Source organism: Panthera onca, chromosome A1 (assembly GCF_046562875.1).
Source record: "Panthera onca isolate mPanOnc1 chromosome A1, mPanOnc1 haplotype 2, whole genome shotgun sequence".
Lineage (NCBI taxonomy): Eukaryota > Metazoa > Chordata > Mammalia > Carnivora > Felidae > Panthera > Panthera onca.
In genome coordinates, this window is record NC_138339.1 from 233583392 (window position 1) to 233603321 (window position 19930).

At 48.4% G+C, this 19930-nt stretch overlaps 2 protein-coding genes across 7 annotated transcripts in view; one reads left to right on the forward strand and one right to left on the reverse strand.

Annotated features, from left to right (window-relative positions):
- On the forward strand, positions 1–16566 carry MTIF3 (mitochondrial translational initiation factor 3). 6 transcript variants are annotated; one of them, XM_078444566.2, is made up of 6 exons: positions 47–122; positions 7639–7714; positions 8761–8873; positions 11879–12339; positions 15209–15366; positions 16311–16566. In XM_078444566.2, exons 3-6 carry the CDS (start codon positions 8812–8814, stop codon positions 16527–16529), a joined length of 900 nt encoding a protein of 299 aa, XP_078300692.1. In that variant the 5' UTR covers positions 47–122; positions 7639–7714; positions 8761–8811; the 3' UTR covers positions 16530–16566. The 6 variants fall into 6 exon arrangements, with proteins under 6 accessions (XP_060493454.1, XP_078300692.1, XP_078300710.1 ...); XM_078444584.2 differs by having other exon boundaries at positions 8773–8873; XM_078444613.2 differs by lacking the exon at positions 8761–8873.
- GTF3A (general transcription factor IIIA) overlaps positions 16514–19930 on the reverse strand; it is a 13378-nt gene continuing 9961 nt past the window's right edge. The window contains exons 7-10 of the mRNA XM_060634237.3: positions 18884–18964; positions 18145–18374; positions 17008–17067; positions 16514–16776 (exon numbers count right to left, since the gene is read on the reverse strand). Coding sequence (XP_060490220.3) covers positions 16612–16776; positions 17008–17067; positions 18145–18374; positions 18884–18964 — 536 coding nt within the window. The 3' untranslated portion in view covers positions 16514–16611. The remainder of the gene's footprint in view (positions 16777–17007; positions 17068–18144; positions 18375–18883; positions 18965–19930) is intronic.

Sequence of the window (19930 nt, forward strand, 5' to 3'; positions counted from 1 at the left end):
CACCTTTCCTTTAAAAGACGCGGGCCGAAGCCCCGCCCACTACGGAGGGCGAAGAGGGCCTCCCCGCGAGGGCCGTTCCCCGGCTTCTTCCGCCAGACCTACCAATCGCCGGCCCGGCACAGGTACAGCTAAAGGCCAGGGGCGCCGAGGGGGTGAGGGGGCCTGTGGCAGGAGGGCTTGGGCTTAGGCACAGACCTGCGGAGGGAGCGGCCTCGCGCTCGGCCGTGTCCCTGGAAGGTCAGTGCCGCCCTAGCCGCCGAGCGGAGCGCGGAGGGGCGCCGCAGGCCCTGCCGCGGGGCCGGGGATCCGGCCGGCCTCTAGGGCCGTCTTTGGGACCGGGACGCTGCCTGCGCTCGGAAACCGCGGAACCGAGGCTGGACGCCGGCCTCCTCCCGCTCCCCTGGGCGGCCCGCCCCGCCATCGGAGCGCACGTACGGGCACGCACGCACGCCCCACGTCCCCACGCCCCTTCTCTGGCAGAGAAGCGCCGAGAGACCCTCCCCCCCCCCCCCCCCCCCCCCCCGTTTCCCGGCGTGGGCGTGGCCGCAGCCGAAACACTTGACCGCGGTCCGTTCTGCGGAAGCGCTCCGCGTCCTGTACTGTAGTCCCTGGCTTCGGCCACATGCCTTTTCTAGAACCCGTAGCCTCCGAAGGAGGCCGTGGCGGGGAGGGTTACTGAGCGATTGCGGGATCTCGGTTTTCCCGATTTACTGTTTAATAGGCTCCGTGGCTTAAGACTCTTGAAAGAAGTAAATAGCTTTCCGACTTGAAAAGCCTCCGTTCCACGTTCGTGGAGGGCCTCCGTCTAAGTACAGAGAGTGGAGGGGAGTCTGTAAAGTCAACGACTGTTTCTTGTGCCGCGGACGATACAGTAAAAGATAACAGATTCGTTCCCAGCCTCTGAGAACTTGCCGTCTGGTAAAGGAGAGAAACAGCAGTAAGAAAATCACAAAATTGTTGATTGCGGTAAGGGTCATAAAGGACAGATAAACTATACTGTACAAGCACTTGATGTTGAGTTCCACAAACAGATGAGGGAGCAGGGAGAATAGTGGCTGATGGGCGTAGTTTGGAAGGTAATCCGAAGAATGCCCAGAGAAAGGGAGCACTGAGCAATGATCTGGCGGGTTTTTTTTTTTTTTTTAATTTTTATTTATTTTTGAGAGAGACAGAGATAGAATGCAAGTGGGTTAAGGGCAGAGAGAGAGGGAGACACAGAAGCAGAAGCAGGCTCCAGGCTCCGAGCTGTCAGCACAGAGCCCGACGTGGGGCTCGAACTCACAAGCTGTGAGATCATGACCTGAGCCAAAGTCAGATGCTCAACCAACTGAGCCACCCAGGTGCCCCTGATCTGGCGTTTCCTAAGCTTAAGGGAAGAGCAGGGAAGAGCATTTCAACCCTGCACCGCCAGTGTCGTTTAGACAAGGAAGAAGTTTGGTATAGAACGATGCTAGAGACGTGGCAAGAGCCTTTGGCCTCATGAACGATGTTGGCCTGTAATTTGGGGCGGTTTTGAGGTGAGGAGGGCATGGGGTGTGGTGAGAGCAACGCAGAGACAGGAAGGGATTGCAGGGTTCAAGTGTGTAGTTAGGAGACTGGTGGGAATCCAGACAAGAGATGTCCAATTTCAAGACGTCTTGAACTAGATTGGTGGCAGTGGCTATGGAGAGAAGTGGATGGATTTTGAGTGGTGTTAGGAAGTGAAATTTGTGAGACTTGGTGTTGGGTTAGCTAGGAGAGTGAGGGAGAGCAAAAACGGAAACGATGTGGCTCTGGGTGGACTGTGATGCTGGTCCCTGAGATGATGGTTGTGGAAGAGGAAATGACCGTGTAGAAGATTCATGTACAGGAATAAGTCCGACGTTAATACTGAGTCTGTAGCTCTGGATTTTAAAGCTTTAAAAAAAAAAAGTTTCCTGGATGGTTGGTTATTAAGCTATTTCAGTAAAATAACTAAAATAGAAAATAAATGAAAAATGTCATAGCTAAAGAAACGTGATTAAGAAATTGGCCAGAGACATGTGTTGGCTTTTTCCAGTGTTGCAAATCAATGTTCTAGCTCTTAAAAAGCCAACCTGAGTATGGAGAGTACTTTGTTCTCCTTATGGAAGAGCAAAACCAGAGCCAAGGGACAGCAGCGGGCAAGCTCAGCAACCATGCTTCAGTCCTCTGGGATTAAAGCTGTACAACTCAAACCCGTTGGAATGGGGCAGATGGATAGTTGGCAGGTCGACAGGCAGAAGCAAGGACTTTGTGAAACTCCTGTGAGAGGTGTGAGAGGCTTCTTAAAGCCCTAGGGATTGGCGAAGTTAATTTCACAAATACTTAGTTCACTAGACTCTATGTAACTTTCATCCAACCTCTCTGGAAATAACATCAGTAAATACGAGCTTGTGAATATCGGCAAAATCAGAAAGAAAAGCAGTGAGGGTGCAAGCAATTTAATCTCTTACAGGACAGGATCATAACCTGTATCGTATCCACATATCATAACCACATATTTAAATCATTTTCCGAGAAGGTTCGTGACCGTACTTCCTGAAGAGATACCACAAAAAGTAATGCAAAATAATCTATCAAGGGGAATGCAGCTGTCCTTTGGAGCAGTAATGACTTGGCCACTTTTTTTTTTTTCTTGTATATGACTAGCAACCTTCCTCATAATAGTCCCAAACTAGGAACGGTCTAAATGTTCCTCAACAGAAAACTGGGTTTAAAATCTGGAGTATATTCATACACTGGGACAATCCTCCGAAATAAAAAGGAACAAACTGATGATACTTGCAACAACACAGCTGAGTCCCCAAAACATGCTGAGATGCCTTTCAACAAAGAGTACATACTGCGTGGTTCCATTTATATGAAATCTTAGGGCAGACTGGTGGAAAAATATGAGGACAGTCTTTGCCCCTGGCTGGGGACAGAGACTGACTTGGAAGAAGCATGAGAGAACTTTCTGGGGTGATGGTAATATTCTACACGTTGGCAGGAGTTTTGGTTCCAGAGATGTTGGTACTTGTCAAAACCGATTAAAAGATACAGTTAAGGTTTGTACATGTCATTGTATGTAAATTTTGCCCCGAAGTGAAAGGAATTGTAGACAAATATTGAACCCTAGTTCATGGTCTGCATGCAGAAGTATTTGAGGATGAAGTGTACCAATGGCTGCAATCTACTTTGAAATGTATCCAAACACAAATGGGTGGAAAAAGGAATAAATAGATAAATAAAACAAGGATAGCAACATGTAGCATCTAGATGAATGGGTATTGGGTGTTCACTGTATAGTCTTTCAACTTTTCTGTATGTTTAAACATTTTCATAATAAAAATGGGAAGAAAATAGTCCTCAAAGAATATTGTTCATTTTAAACGACTGCAGACCAATGGGAAAAGATAACGCAGCCCTAAGCTCACCAGAAATACACAGCTTATGGAGGTAGCCACATGTTTATTTCATAATGTCCCGCTTTATGGCTTAATATTTAAAATCATTTCAATTTCTTATGGAATACGTGGGTCAAACACTACAGCTCCTCTGCGTTGTGTGCATTTGGAATAATGCAGCTGTCATTTTTCTCCCATGGCCCCAGGCAGGTTAGTGATGGTGTTGAAGAGATCCAAGCAGTGGAGAGAGGACCGAAATTAGTAGGGGTGAAGGGGTTTGAGGGCACTTGTCAGTTTATCCTCCAGTGCTTGCAGGATACATTTTGGGCGATCCAGTCTCAAGTAAATAAGGAATAAAAAAAAAAAAAGGAAATTATATGGGTTTTTTCCCCCCCTAGAGGTAGAGTTAGCTACCGAATTAAAAACTACAACTAGATGCAGATTCCCCCAGTTAAGGATGATCTTAGTAAGGTCTGAGTTACCATGAGACCAGAAATGGATACCCATACTATAAAATTGTGTGATTTAAGTAAACGACTTTAAGATAATTGGCTTTTAAAATAGTTTTGGATGTCTCAGAAGGGATAGCTGTGGCAGAAAGTAACCAAATGCACCAATATTGTCATGAGAATGTAAGCATCTCTATTTCGATGTAGACCACTGGCTCATTCAGCCTACTGTTTGTTTGACAGAGTATCGGAGACGTTTAATCAGAGAAATCTTAATGAGAGAGCAAGGCTTCCTATTTTACGTCCACCTTGAAAGGTTTCTTAACCTTTGTCCTCATAACCCCAGACATCCTATAGCATAAACTATTTGAAGCCACTTAACATTATCACGTTTTATTCTTGGGGCGCCTGGATGGCTCAGTGTGTTCAGTGTCCAACTCCTGATTTCAGCTCGGGTTGTGATCTCAAGGTTCATGAGTTGGAGCCCCGCATGGGGCTCTGTGCTAACAGTACAGAGCCTGGTTTCGGATTCTCTGTCTCTCCCCCTCTCTCTGCCCCTCCCCTGCTTGCACTCTCTGTCTCTCTCAAATAAATAAACTTCAAAAAAAAAATAATAATGTTTTATTACTTATTTCCTTATGTCTTCTTGTTTTGAGGGGGTCCTGACCCAGCGGGTGTGTGTTTGTTTTTTGCGGAGGAAGGGCAGAGAAAGGGAGACACAGAATCTGAAGCAGGCTCCAGGCTCCCAGCGGTCAGCACAGAGCCCGACACGGGGCTTGAACTCACAAGCTGTGAGATCATGACCTGAGCTGAAGTCGGACACTTAACCGACTGAGCCACCCAGGTGCCCCTAAAAACTTTTTAATTATGAACAGAATTATACAGAGAAGCTGTAAGACTGGTAACAGAACACCCGTGTAACCATAACATAGATTCAGCAAGTGTTGCCATACTGCACGTATATTTTCCGCCACATCCTGTCGGAGTAAGTGGCAGATGTTGCAGTCCTCTACCCCGCAAACAACCAAGTCCCCTCCCAAGAATGGCATTGTCCCTGACACCATGCACAGGACTTCTCTGATAGCATCTGGTCCATCAGGAATCTCGTCCATATCCAGCTTGTCCCCTGTATCTCTCTTTTTTTCTTTTACAATTTATTCAGACTGGTTTCCATACAACACCCAGGGCTCATCCCAACAGGTGCCCTCCTCCATGCCCATCACCCACTTTCCCCTCTCCCCACCCCCCATCAACCCTCAGTTTGTTCTCAGTGTTTAAGAGTCTCTTATGGTTTGTCTCCTTCCCTCTCTATAACTTTTCCCCCCTTCCCCTCCCCCCTAGTCTTCTGTTGAGTTTCTCAGGATCCACATAAGAGTGAAAACATACGGTATCTGTCTTTCTCTGCCTGACTTATTTCACTTAGCATAACACTCTCCAGTTCTATCCACGTTGCTACAAATGGCCAGATTTCATTCTTTCTCATTGCCAAGTAGTATTCCATTGTATATATAAACCACATCTTCTTTATCCGTTCGTCAGTTGATGGACATTTAGGCTCTTTCCATAATTTGGCTATTGTTGAAAGTGCTGCTATAAACATTGGGGTACAAGTGCCCCTATGCATCAGCACTCCTGTATCCCTTGGGTGAATTCCTAGCAGTGCTATTGCTGGGTCATAAGGTAGATCTATTTTTAATTTTGGGGGGAACCTCCACACTGTTTTCCAGAGCGGCTGCACCAGTTTGCATTCCCGCCAACAGTGCAAGAGGGTTCCCGTTTCTCCACATCCTCGCCAGCATCTATAGTCTCCTGATTTGTTCATATTAGCCACTCTGACCGGCGTGAGGTGGTATCTCAGTATGGTTTTGATTTGTATTTCCCTGATAATGGGTGACATTGAGCATCTTTTCATGTGCCATCTGGATGTCTTCTTTGGAGAAGTGTCTATTCATGTCTTCTGCCCATTTCTTCACTGGATTATTTGTTTTTCGGGTGTGGAGTTTGGTGAGTTCTTTATAGAGTTTGGATACTAGCCCTTTGTCCGATATGTCATCTGCAAATATCTTTTCCCATTCCGTCGGTTGCCTTTTAGTTTTGTTGATTGTTTCCTTTGCAGTGCAGAAGCTTTTTATCTTCACACGGTCCCAGTAGTTCATTTTTGCTTTTAATTCCCTTGCCTTTGGAGATGTGTCAAGTAAGAAATTGCTGAGGCCGAGGTCAGAGAGGTTTTTTCCTGCTTTCTCCTCTAGGGTTTTGATGGTTTCCTGTCTCACATTCAGGTCCTTTATCCATTTTGAGTTTATTTTTGTGAATGGTGGAAGAAAGGGTCTAGTTTCATCCTTCTGCACATTGCTGTCCAGTTCTCCCAGCACCATTTGTTAAAGAGACTGTCTTTTTTCTGTTGGGGATATTCTTTCCTCCTTTGTCAAAGATTAGTTGGCCATAGATTTGTGGGTCCAGTTCTGGAGTCTCTATTCTATTCCATTGGTCTATGTCTGTTTTTGTGCCAACACCATACTGTCTTGATGATTACAGCTTTGTGGTAGAGGCTAAAGTCTGGGATTGTGATGCCTCCTGCTTTGGTTTTCTTCTTCAATATTACTTTGGCTATTCGGGGCCTTTTGTGGTTCCATATGAATTTTAGGATTGCTTGTTCTAGCTTCGAGAAGAATGCTGGTGCAATTTTGATTGGGATTGCATTGAATGTGTAGATTGCTTTGGGTAGTATTGACATTTTAACAATAGTTATTCTTTCAATCCATGAGCACGGAATGTTTTTCCATTTCTTTGTATCTTCCTCAACTTCCTTCATAAGCTTTCTATGGTTTCCAACATATAGATCTTTTACATCTTTGGTTAGGTTAAGTCCTAGGTATTTTATGATTCTTGGTGCAATTGTGAATGGGATCAGTCTCTTTATTTGTCTTTCTGTCGCTTCATTATTGGTGTATAAAAATGCAACTGATTTCTGTACATTGATTTTGTATCCTGCGACTTTGCTGAATTCGTGTATCAGTTCTAGCAGACTTTTGGTGGAGTCTGTCGGGTTTTCCATGTATAATATCATGTCATCTGCAAAAAGTGAAAGCTTGACTTCGTCTTTGCCAATTTTGATGCCTTTGATTTCCTTTTGTTGTCTGATTGCTGATGCTAGAACTTCCAACACTACGTTAAACAACAGCGGTGAGAGTTTGTCCCCTATATCTCAACATACCTTTTCAGTTGCTTTTTTCAAACACACTGTATTTTATCATTATGTCTCCTCTGTCTTTTTAAATCAAGATTAGGCCCCCCCCCCCTTTTCATTCCCCATAACACTGACTTTTTTTTAAAGACACCGAGCCAGTTGTCTTGTCCTACAGTCTGGATCTGTCTGATTGTTTCCTTGTGCTGTCATCTGATTTGTTCCTCTCTGAGTCTGGCCCTTGTATTCCTTGGAAACTGGAAGCTACGTGTAGAGGCTAGACCAGGTTCCTGTTAGACCTTTTCCAGCAGGACTGCTTTGCAGAAGGCACCGAACAGGTGCCACACTGCACAAGGAGGCATGCCCTAGGATGTTGGCTTCTTCCCACCGGCAGGATGCTGAGTCTGACCTTAGGTCAGGCAGGGTGACGGCCAAAGTGTGTTTTCCCCATTTCGATTTGCAGGTAATCTTTGCGTCGCCCTTCAGCACCATATGAATACCTCGTTTCCTCATTAGCTTTTTACCTCATGATTTTGCCTCCATCCTTGCCTGAATCCGTGATTTGATTGAAGGTGGCAAAATGGTGATTTCTAAATTACTTCTCTTCTCCATTTATTAGCTGGCATTCTCCTCTAACGAAGAGCTTTTCCTCCACCAACTGGGGATGATTACTGATTGTAGTTCTTCCTAAAGAGGTAGGATGACGCTTCGTTCTTTTTCTTGACCAATTTTCACAGTGAGGAGTCAGGGTAATAGTCACGCAGGGTTCTGGCAAACGATCTTTCTTTTTGATAGATTTTTGCGTATTCAGTGTGTTGAAATAACTTTCAGCCATTATTCTTTAATGTTGAAATTACCGCACATTTGGCCAGTGGGAGTCTGTCCATGCTACCAACCTGTGAATGAAATGTCAACAAACGATATTAAAGTATTATCGGGGCAATCAGAAAACTGGATATTTAAAGGAATGATTATTAGTTGGGGTAGCGTTATCATGGTTATTAAAAAGATAAAAGAGGGGCGCCTGGGTGGCTCAGTCAGTTAAGCATCCCACTCTTGACTTCGGCTCAAGTCATGATCCCAGGGTCATAGGATCGAGGCCCACATCGGGCTCTGCCCTGAGCATGGAGTCTGCTTAAGATATTCTCTCCCCTCCCCCCCCCGCCACTCAAGAGCTCTCTGTCTCTCTAAAATAATGTTTTTTTATGTTTATTTTAGAGAGAGAGCCACTCATAGAGCATGAGCAGAGGAGGGACAAAGAGAGGGAGACACAGAATCCGAAGCAGGCCCCAGGCTCCACGCTGTCAGCACAGACCCTGACTCGGGGCTCGAACCCACGAACCGTGAGATCATGACCTGAGCTGAAGTCGGGCGTTCAACCAACTGAGCCACCTGGGCACCCCTCTCTCTAAAATAAATTTTAAAAACAGATAAAAGAGTCCTAACCTCCTAGAGACGACATATTGAATGACATATTGAAGTATTTGTTGGCAAGATAGGATTTACCTTGAAGTGTTTCATGGGTGGCTGGCAAGGGGGGTGGGGGGAGGGGAATATTAATTAGGCTGCGTGAGGGATGCTTAGGGTTTGATTATACTATTCTTCCAGGACATGTTTGAAACTTTTCCTAATGACTAGTTTTTTAATTATTTGAACCTAAGGTGGGATTTGCGGTTCAGATTGAGTAATCTCACAGCTCTTTTTTCTTAACTGCGTATTTATGTTTTTAATCTATGAAAAGCTTATTTTGAAGGAATGTGTACCTGTTCAGCTTTGCTGACATAAAGCCAAAATGGAGCTCATATTGGAGCTTAATTGCTGTGTAAATCCAGGAAATTTGAAACTCTCTAAAATGTAAGTAATGGTAAAGAACTTAAAGAAAAACGTGGTTACGGTATTTCTCTACCTTTTCCTCTTCTTGGAAAGTGTTTTTAAAGCTTTAAAAACAATTCCCCGTCATTATTCTGAAATAGTCTTTATTTTGTAAATAAATGTACTAGTATAAAAAATACTTCTTCCAGGGGCTCCTGACTGGCTCAGTGGGTAGAGCATGTGACTCTTGATCTCAGGGTCGTGAGTTCAAGCCCCACATTGGGGAGCCTACTTAAAATAAAGTTAAAACTAAATACATAAATAGAAATACTTCTTCCCTGTAAAAGATTGAGGGAAAAAATGGCAAGAAGGATAGGGGGAAAAAATCACTTGGGTCTTCGACCACAGACAGCCAGGGTCTTCATAAATTTCTTTTCATCTTTTTCCTATGCCTTGTCTGTTATTTGCTTACTTGTTGTCAAAAATCCTACATTTGGAATTAATATTATCTGTTTTAATGTATTGAGGATTCATTACACATGGCGCGTCAGCTTTCATCTGTTATTGCCAGGGCCGTCCTAACTCACTGTGAAATTTGGTGCTGTGGCTGTTTTCCTGACGATAAATGGAAAAGAGGTCATCTCTGGTCTCTTCAGACTGTCCTACTTTTTGGGTTTGGGGGCTTCCTCCAGCAACAAATACCTGGCTTTTTGGTGAAACAGTGCTATGGCAGCTATTTAAAATCCAATTTGCTCCTGTCTTAGAGCCTTTAGCACAAGGGCGGGGGGGGGGGGGGGGGGGGGGGCGGTGGGGAAGTCCCCAACCAGGTAATGACCAAAAGGGAATTCATCCCATTCACCGGGGGTGGAGCGTTGGCCGTAGATCTCACTAAGGTCAGCGGACACGTGAAGTGCCAGCCAGAATGCGAAGCCAGGGGACCCCAGCGTCCCTGTACAGTGCTAGGGAGTGACGCGCAGAGGTCCCTCCCGGCCGTTCCTCTTGTCTCGGACATTCACCGAGCACGTCCAGGCTGCGCTGGGCTCTGGGCTCTAGCGTTCGGAACGCAGCCGCGAACAGAATGGGACTGGTTGTGAACATGTGTGCAAATAACCAGATAGTATGTCCGGCAGGAGACGCCTGTAAAGGCAAGGCAATGGCTTTGAAAGCGATGGAGGGTGCGGTATTCTACAGAGCAGGCGGGGAGGCCTCGCTGAGCAGTAACCCTGGGGCCGAGCCCCCGGGTTCACGAAGCACATAGGCAGCTGCGGGGCGGGTCCACCCGCGTTACATGCACCCGGAGGAAGACTGTGTTCACAGGCCATCGAGGCTGGAACCGCGCCGCGGAGGCGGGGCAGGTGCTGCGGGCAGAGGTGGCCGGGGGCCCGCTGTCGGCCCCTTCAGGGGCTTGGCTTTCTCCCCCGGAGTGAGATGGAAACCGGTGGAGGGTGATGAGCAGAGGAGGGGCGTCATCTGCCGTGTACCTTGTAAAAGGACCCCTGGGCGTCACGCGGGTGATCAGTTACAGGGGGGAAGGGCAGAGGCCGAGTGCCGGCGGGGGGCCAGGACCCGTACACCAGGTGAGAGAGGATGCTGTCTTCGGAGCGGGGTGATAGCAACAGGGAAGGGGGTTGGTGATTGGATCCCGGAGGTTTGTAGAGGGTGAACAGAGCCAGACCGACGAATCGCTGAGAGAAAAAGGCGAGGGAAGGATGCCTTTGCTGTCTGGGGCCTTGAGCAGCCGGAAGGGCACGTGGCCTTTCTATGAGCTAGGGAAGACCGAGGGAGGAGCGAGAGCGCGGGGGCGGTGGTGTTCCCTGTGGGTGACCTCCGATATCTTAGCGGACAGGTCGGGGCGGCAGGCAACTCTACAAGTTGGGGAGTCAGGGCAGCCCGTGGTGGGTGTTATCCAGCTAGGACGGTGAGATTGCGTGTATCCCTTCACTTTCACTCGATTTACCGTGTCTTTTTTTTTTTTTTTTTTTGTCATATCACTTGCCACCAGAGGCGTGAGGTGGGGGTGATGGGGGTGGGATTGGTGGTCGTACAGCCCAGTGAGATCCAAGCTAGCGACCGGAGGCGGTTTCCGGTTCTAGCGAACACTCTAGGTGACTCTCATTGCAGGTGACCCGGGGACCGTTCTTTGAGAAGCACTGCTGAAGGCACCTCGTCCTTTCCTCTTTTGTCGTGGACAGGGCCCCCTCCCTGAGTTCTTGTGTTACTCAGCAAACCCCAGAGGATGTGAGTGGGTCCTCTCATCCCTCCAGCCCGCACCTCTGGGCTTGGCCTAACGTGCAAATGGAAGGAGAGAGACACTTAGTGGGCGAGAGAAGCAAGTGAAAAGCCAAAATGCCGTTAATAAGAGCAGCGGTTATTCCCATGCAGTAAACCAGCTTCACCCCGTGTGCCTAACGCTTAGTTAACGCTTGGTCGTCACGCCTTATTACCTCGTGAGTCATCCGTTCGGTTTATGAGGGCGGCGCTTTGATTCCTGTCGGGATGTTTCCTCTCTGAGAGTCCTCCCAGAGTGCTCCCAGCTTTCCCAGAATAGCGCTTTTGTGTTCTGGATACCTCCAGATACACTGATAAGTTCTCAACAGCTGACTGTATTCACAGTTTATGACTTGGTATTTATGAATCGCTGAGGATGTTATGTACTGCCTTCTAAATAAACCTGTAGGATGATACTTGCTCTCAGAGTCAGCACTGTAGTGCTCGGGAAATAGATCAAATGAGGCAGCTCGGGAAATAGATCCTCGGGAAATAGATCAAATGCGGCAGCACTGGGGGAGGAAACGATGGAAAACGAAAGCACTGTGCAAATACGGCTTGTTCTGACAGTAACTTGCACTGGAGCCGGGACCACCGTGACCTAGTGTGACTACAGTCACCTGACAGTCCGTGTCATTGGTGTAAATTTCCCGTGCACGGGTCCACAATGTTTGCAGATGACACAGGCCTGCAGCCCCACACACGCACGCCCTCCGTGCACCGTATCAGACCACGGGGAGGAAATGATGGAACAGTAACAAACCTTTCTCCCTTTTTAGGATGGCCACTCTTCTTCTAAAGAGGCTAACGTTGCATACCGTAAAGACTGGAAATAATTGCATTAGATGTCCTGGTACATACACCCTGCACCAGACCGCACCAGCACAGCCGTCGCTCCGAGCTTCTGGCCCGAGACTGTCCTGCCCGATTCACGCAAAAGCTTTCGGTACTGTTGCAGACACCCAGGACGAAAGGAAGAAGAAAAAGAAGAATGAACCAGCTCTTAGCAACATCGGAAGAAAAATTCACGAGCGGATTATTCACGTGCTGGATGAGGCGGGCAACGACTTGGGCAACATGCACCGAGCAGACGTGATCAGGCTCATGAACGAGCGGGACCTGAGGCTTGTGACAAGGGACAGCGGTGCGGAGCCCCCGCAGTACCAGCTCCTGACGGGGGCACAGATCCACGAGGAGCGCCTGCGACTCCGGGAGCTGGGAAAGGCCCACCCGAAACCCGGTAGGTGACCTGCTGCCCACGCCCTGAGCCCCAGGGACCGCAGAGGGCATCTGCCGAGGTGCCTGGTGACAGCGGGGGTGTGAGCAGCGGGGTAGTTCACGGCCTCCCCACCGTCTCCCGCATCTTCCTCCAGCTCTCGCTTCATTTCCATTCCTCCTCTCGTCTTTTTCCCTCGATGCCCTGTGGTCGGCGTCGCTTCCTCGTGTAAAATGAGGGGGAAATAGGGAGGCACCCCAGAACGACGGGACCCCTTTTCCTCTTGGCCTGGCCCGGGGGTGGCAGCATCTCTGGTGTCCGGAATGAAAGAGCCTCGGAAGCGGTGGGGTGGGGTCCCTGTTCCCCTCTTTCCCCCTCATCTCTAACGTGGAGGCGCCTGGCCAGTTGGCCGGAAGCCCTTTCTGATCTCCGAAGGGATTCACAGAGCATCTTCCACACCCTGTTGGTAGTAAGGCTCATTTACACATTTACCGATCACCTTACCACGGCCTTGTCTTTTATGTCTTATGGAGCCCGGAACTAGACATCAAGTGAAAATTTTTCATGAGTCCTAATAAGCGCTGACCTTTACGAAAGCTTGTTTTATGGAAAACACTCTGGGGCAGGGGCAGGAGACGGGTCCCAGAGCTGCCACAGCGAGGTTGTGTGTCTTAGGAAAATCACACGGTTCTCTGTGGCTCAGTTCTGTGGCACCACATTCAACAAGGATATTGGCTGGGAAACAAAAAGTCTTCAGAAGAGGCCAACCGGGATGGTAAGGACATCACATTGCATCGCAGAAAAAACGCAGAACAGCACCGAGAAGCTTGGAGAGCTTTGGCGGGGGTGCTCTTTGCAGAGATAGTTGAAGTGCTAAGGTGGTAAAGGCATTAATTTTGTTCCGGTGGCGACGTAGGACCAGCTGCGGGAGCTTGAAGGAAGCGGGGAGGTGTTCCTAAAAGGAGGTCTTTTAGGAAAATTACTTTTGGGAATTAGAAAGCATACCGAAAACTATACACACCTGTTACCCACCATCCAAGATGAACAAGCGTTAACGTTGTTGTACTAAAGATTGTTAAACGAAACAAAACATTACAGGAAAGTCGAAGTCTCCGTGCTCCCTTTTCCTGTGCCGTCCTCCCTCCCTGCCGCCGTGGACATGAATGTGGGTCTGTGCTGTTAAACTTCAGTGACGTACAAACCCGTGGTATATGGCATGATTCTGTACACATGAAAATTATGTCATGCTGTCTTCAAGAGCTAGGTTTATGTAACAGCTATAGCTAATTTTTTATAATTACTCAGTGGAATCCTCAGAATGTACCAGATACCATGGATTGGTCAGGGCCTTTCCATGGGCATTGGGCTCGTTTCCAGCCTTTCATTTCCAGACCAAAGCTGGCTCGTTTCCAGACCAAAGGGCATGTCTGTCAGTGTCTCCAGAGTCTATGGGGCAAATTGTCAGCAATATGTGAAATTTCTTTCTCTACATCCTCACCCATACTTGGTACTCTCATCTAATTTTTGTCCTGCCAATGGGTGAGAAACCCGATCTTATTATTTCTTTGGGTTTCATTTCACCATTTGAGTTGCCTCTTCTGTGAACTGCCTGTTTACATGCCCTCTTCCTCTGCTTGCGTGGTCCCCCCTCCCACCCCCGCCAATTTATAAGATTCTCTGTGTGATGCAAAAAAACCTTATCCTAGTTAGATTTCTTTTTTTTTTTTTACCCTTTTCAAAATTACACCATAGTGTCTTTGATATAGGAAATTATCAATTTTTTTCCTTAACAAAATCCTTCTTTTTTTTAATGTTTATTTTTTAGGGAGATAAACAGAGCATGAGCAGGAGAGGGGCAGAGAGAGAGACACACAGAATCTGAAGCAGGGTCCAGGCTGAAGCACAGGGCCCGATGCGGGGCTCGAACTCACACACCGTGAGGTCATGACCTGAGCCGAAGTCAGATGCTCAACCAACTGAGTCACCCAGCCGTCCCTTAACAAAATCCTTTTAGCCTGAGGTCACAAACATACCCATACCCGGTCTTTTCTTCTATTTTAAAGTTGTATTTTTTCACATGCAGTTAGTGCTCCCAGGAAGATTGTCGTGTGGATTAAAACCTAACTTTTCCCCCGTATGAAAACTCTGAATCTTCCAACGCTTTTACTAAGGAATCTGTTCCTTCCCTGTAATTTTCTAAGTCAGGATTTCCATTGCTGGATACAGGACATAGAAAGCTCGCTCTCGTCTGATGCAGTCTGGCTGACCCCATTGTCACTAGAAGGGCACCACTAAGGGAGTCAGATGAGGAGAGTACTTCCCAGGGGCGCCTGAATGGCTCAGTCGGATAAGCGTCCGACTTCAGCTCAGGTCATGATCTCATGGTTTGGGGTTTCAAGCCCCACATCGGGCTCTGTGCTGACAGCTCAGAGCCTGGAGCCTGCTTCGGATTCTGTGTCTCCCTCTCTCTCTGCCCCTCCCCGGCTCATGCTCTGTCTCTCTCTCTCTCTCTCAAAAATAAACATTTAAAAAAATTTTTGAAAAAAGAGTACTTCCTAAACACTGCTCCAGTCAGAAAGAAAAATAAGGCCAATTAAGTTTATCATAAAGCTAAACTTGTTCCTTTTAAAGGACCATTCTTTTGTACTGTCATCAAATGAGGGTACTAATAAATGGAAGCATTTCATATCTAGATACTTGACAGGTAAAAACTGGTACCTTTATGTCTATTTTCCTTGTTTAAAAAGCGTTCACCGGTCTGTCAGACTAAGTCAGGAAGAGGAGCGTCCGGGCCCCTGTGGCAACCGCAGATCTCACGAAGTGTGCATGACCCAGCTCAGGTCCCCCAAAGGGACCAGTCAACAGTCCTAAAAAAGTCTCTGTTTTAAACTAGGCCCTACCCTGACAAAGGAGCTAACTTTTTCTTCAAATATTGGACAACATGATTTGGACACAAAGAGTAAACAGATTCAGCAATGGATTGAGAAAAAATACAGAGTTCAAATTACTATAAAGAAAGGGAAGAACGTAGAGGAGCCAGAAAATAAAATGGTAAGTGAAAGCAGGTCTGAGAAACTGCTCACTCTGTTTGCTGATCTAAAAGGACAATCTAGAAAGTCTGGGTAACGTGAAGGCAGAGTAGCTGGCGAACTCTACCGTGACGGCAGTAGCTTCCCAATTCGTTTTTCAAAATGCAAACATCCGCTCCATATACTTTTTCCACTGAAGCATAAGTATCGTCATGTGAAAACACTGCACTTCGTAATCTAGTGAAAGAGTAATGTATACTCTTCTCTTTGACAAATTGTACAGTATCTAACATTTAAGTAGAAAAACATATTCATTTTTTAAAGTCTGTTTCCGATTTATGAACGCCTCTGAGAATTCTTCCATATAAAGTTAAATGGTCTTTATGAAAAGTATCAGTTTACACTCCCAGGGTAAGTCTACAGAGTAACGACTTCATTTTTAGAGCCCGGGAACTCAGCAGCTAAAAGCAGCACGAGTCCAGTGGTTTCCGCCCTTGTTCGTGTTAGAATCACCGAGACCTAGGACCCAGCCCAGCTGATCCTGGATCTCTGGAACTCGGTGTGTTTCCCAAATGACTCTGTGAGCGAGTGTTAGGAACCGCACAGGACTGACAGTTGTGGGGATAAGGAGGTCCTCTGCCCGTGCCCAGACCCACCGCTCTGTACTTCTTTTTTCCAAGAGGGTAGTTGGAGCCAAACACAGCCCCTCAGGGCCATTGACAGCGGGGATTTTCAACTATCGACTTTTAGTGCAGGAGTATAGTTACATGGAGTTTGTAAAACTGCCTGGTTATGGTATAGGTTTCAACGACTGCTTAACCAGAAAGGCAGTTTAATTGAGCTAATCACTTAAAATAACAGCAACTCAATCAAGAATGCAGATTTGCATGGGTATTAGAGCATCAGCACTAGAAAGAATCGAAGACATTGGTTTTAAATTAATCTTTGGCCGTTCTCCCCTTCTAGGAGGAGATATGTAATCAAATACTCCAAACTATGCCCGGAACAGCTACCTTCTCAACCCGCCCACAACCTGTTAGGGGAGGGAAAGCTGTAATGTGTGTTCTTCGTCATTTAAGCAAAAAGGAAGAGAATGCATATAGAGAAACGCAAGGAGCCCAGAAAGAGGACCCTTTGAACAAAGAAAATGGAAACAACAGAGAATCAGATGTTGTGCATCCATGATTTTAATAAAGAAAAATGTGCTTCTGGGAGGAAAGAACTGAGCTGGCTGGTCTGTGGTCCTTTAAGCAAAGCAATCTGGTGTTCAGTTGAGGGTAAGTATCGCGACCGTCGAGAGCACCCTGTCTTCAGTACAGTTCAGTGACTCTCCGTTTGTAGGCAGAGATGAGCTTTGTCCTTGTTTCTTTTTAGGAGGAATGTATCCACTGAGACGAGAGGCCAAACTCCGTTTTTCACGAGACGGTTTTACCTTTGGAAATCAGAAAGCGAGACAATGAGAACGCAAAATCAAACTATCCAACTAACCTAATAGCTGTACCCCCCAACAGGCACCCAGCACCCCCTTAGAAGAAAGTGAAGCCCGGCGATCGCGTTCCCGGTAGAGCAGCTCACACAGCAGTGACGAGCGGAAAGTACCCGAGACTGCATCCGGCTGGGGCACTTGGGGTTTAAAACCCACAGCGGGCCCCAGTTAACTTACTTTGAGGTTCATTTTCTTCTTGTCAGGGTCATGCACAACGGCGTGCCTAGTGAGACTTTGCTACAATGAAGGGAAAAGAAAAAGTTATGTTTCTGAAACGCTGCCATTTGGGTGCCTATTAATATGAGAACTTCACGAGTTCTTTAAATAAACTGTCGACCTTCTTTCTGTTACACACCGTTGAGGGACTCGACCTCTACTTAAAGATTCTCCCACCAGAGCAGAATTCTTCCTCACATCCTACACCTCATCACTACCTTTCCCGAGGACCCATGTTCCGAATTCAGACAGTCTCGCCGCTACCCCCCCCCCCCCCCATGGCTTCTGAGTTGCTTCCTGAGGGGGGAGGAGGGGGAGCCAGTTCTGGATGAGCTATTCCAGGCTGGAGAAGCTTCCTGTAACTGAATCTAGGCAGCACCATTCCCAAACACCAACGGAACACCTGACCGGTCTCCCTGCCCTCGAGGAGGATGCGGACCGCGATCGGCTCCGAGCGGCTGTCGGTTTGCATCCACGCTGGGCCTGCCTCGCTTGTGTGTTCTGTCTTAACCATGGCGCACGGCGCACGGCACACGCTTGGAAGAGTACCGGCCAGAGAGCCTGCCGAGCCGCACGGGGCCCTCCGGTGAGTGTCCCGTGCTCGCCTGTTCACATCTCGCCCAGATCTAGACTCCAGTCCTAAGGGCCCTCGTGTCCTGATGCCCACTTCTCGATCCCTAGATGGTGAGTCTAAAAGGACACCTAATAGGCATGTGGTACCACAGGCCACTGGTTCTCAAATGGAGGTAGGGAAGAATCCCCTGGAAGGTTCGTTACAACACAAATTACCGGGTCCCATCCCCAGTTTCTGATTCGGGGGGTGGGGGGGGGGGGAAGGATATGCATTTCTAGCAAGTTCTCTGGTGATGCGGAAGCTCCCGGTCAAGGGCCACACTTTTGAGAACCACTGGCACGGGCGAATGCGGTTGTTGCGCGTACTTCAGAACCACCCCTGCTGAGGCGAGAGGGGAAGGTCCGGGTCACCCAGCTTTCCCCATCGGCAGGCCCCGGGACACCGTCTCGGGACCCAGGGCTCCCAGGAACCCCGCCGGGAGGCCGCCCGGCTAGAGGACCGCGTCTGTGAGGGCGAGTACTTACTTTCATTGCGAACGTTTTGCCGCAGCCGGCGTGCTCACAGGTGAATGGGCGCCTTTCCTCGTGAAAAGAGAGAATGTGGCTCTGGAGATTAAAGACCGTTGTGTAGGTCCTACCACAGCCTTCCCTGGGACACCGGCACACCTCCCTCTCCGGGGCGTGAGTCTTCATATGTTGCTTCAGGTAGTCCTTGCGTTTAAAGGTTTTCTGGCAGACTTCACATCTTATGGCCTCTGGTGGAGCAGACACACACTTAACCCATTTCCCCGGGTATCGCCACGCGGGAAAATTAACAATGAGCTTGTAAGGCAGGTATTTGGGGCCAAAAAGGTCACGATGATCATAAATCCGAACACCGGCTGCGGTGTCTGTTGCTTGGAAGCCGGTCTCGATGCTCCCACGTGCTGTATTACGTGGAGTCACTCTGTTCCCTTAAGGGAGCAGGGGTTCTCAGCCTGGTGGCCGTGGGCAGGGGACAAGATGAAGTAGACCCGTGTCCTTCCTCGGCCTCCAGTACAGAAGGCACCGCCTCCCAGATCGCCCCCCCTGCCGGAGCCTTTCCGGCCGCTAACTGCACGGCGGTCCTCCCCGACCCGGGACCCCGGCTCCCGCGCGTCTGCCGGGCCGAGGTACCAGCTTCACAAACGTCACGGGAACGCCTTTGTCTTAAGGCACACGCCTAGCACTTCACTCTCCAAAACCGTAGGGGCAAATGTCACTGCGCCACGCACATCTGCCTCACCTTTATGGGCTTCCCTCATGTGTTTTAGAAGCTCTGTCCACGTTTTTGCCACGAAGGAACATTCTTTTTTGCACACGTAGCCTGTGTAGGAAAAAGCAGATTGGCGCATCGCCTTGTGTGAATATTCAGCGTAAACACCGCTCGTCATTGGAAAGGAAACTTACAGCCTATACAGTTGCCCTCCTACCTCCCAATACCATTGTGTTCCGTCAGCCGTTGGAGGTGGGAATAAAAACTAAGGTTTGTTTTATAGTAAAACCCAACGACCCCACAGCGAGGTGTTCACTGCACGTGGGGTTTCACCTTAGCAGACTTCACGGAAGGATGCCGTGCCCTCTCCCGCTGTGGTCAGTGAGCTGGGTAGACCGCGCGTGGGCTCCCGGCTGCCGTCACTCCCCGGCCGCTGGCTCACGGTCCCTTCCCTCCCTGCTCTGTGCTTGCCTCTTGTTTTCCTCAGAGCTCTGGGGTCCTCTGCGTTCGCCAGACCACCAACACTGAGTCTCGGTGGTCGTGTGCCCATCCCTGGCCGCCTCGAGTCTTACCATCTGGTAGGTTCTGCACTGCAGAAAAGACTCGGGCTGCGACTAAGGGAGAAAATAAGACCCTAGAGGAAACGCTGCGGACGACAGTGGACATTGTGCAAAGCACCGCAGCTGGAAGAATCCGGGTAACAGCCAGCCCGTGTTTCACCCACGAGATACCAGAGTGAAACTAAAAGGAGCGAGGCCACCTCTCAGGCTTCACCTACTACTCTCTCGTTTTAAAAAAAAAACAACCCAGGGGCGCCTGGGTGGCGCAGTCGGTTAAGCGTCCAACTTCAGCCAGGTCACGATCTCGCGGTCCGTGAGTTCGAGCCCCGCATCAGGCTCTGGGCTGATGGCTCGGAGCCTGGAGCCTGTTTCCGATTCTGTGTCTCCCTCTCTCTCTGCCCCTCCCCTGCTCATGCTCTGTCTCTCTCTGTCTCAAAAATAAATAAATATTAAAAAATTTTTTTAGGGGCACCTGGGTGGCTCAGTCGGTTAAGCGTCTGACTTCAGCTCAGGTCAT

What these genes read in the sequence shown, in the direction of transcription:
- MTIF3 (XM_078444566.2), top strand. Translation starts at nt 8,812, where the DNA reads ATGGAGCTCATATTGGAGCTTAATTGCTGTGTAAATCCAGGAAATTTG. An exon ending in AATTTGAAACTCTCTAAAAT is followed by an intron (nt 8,874 to 11,878) that starts GTAAGTAATGGT and finishes CTCCCTTTTTAG; the next exon opens with GATGGCCACTCTTCTTCTAA. An exon ending in AAAGGCCCACCCGAAACCCG is followed by an intron (nt 12,340 to 15,208) that starts GTAGGTGACCTG and finishes GTTTTAAACTAG; the next exon opens with GCCCTACCCTGACAAAGGAG.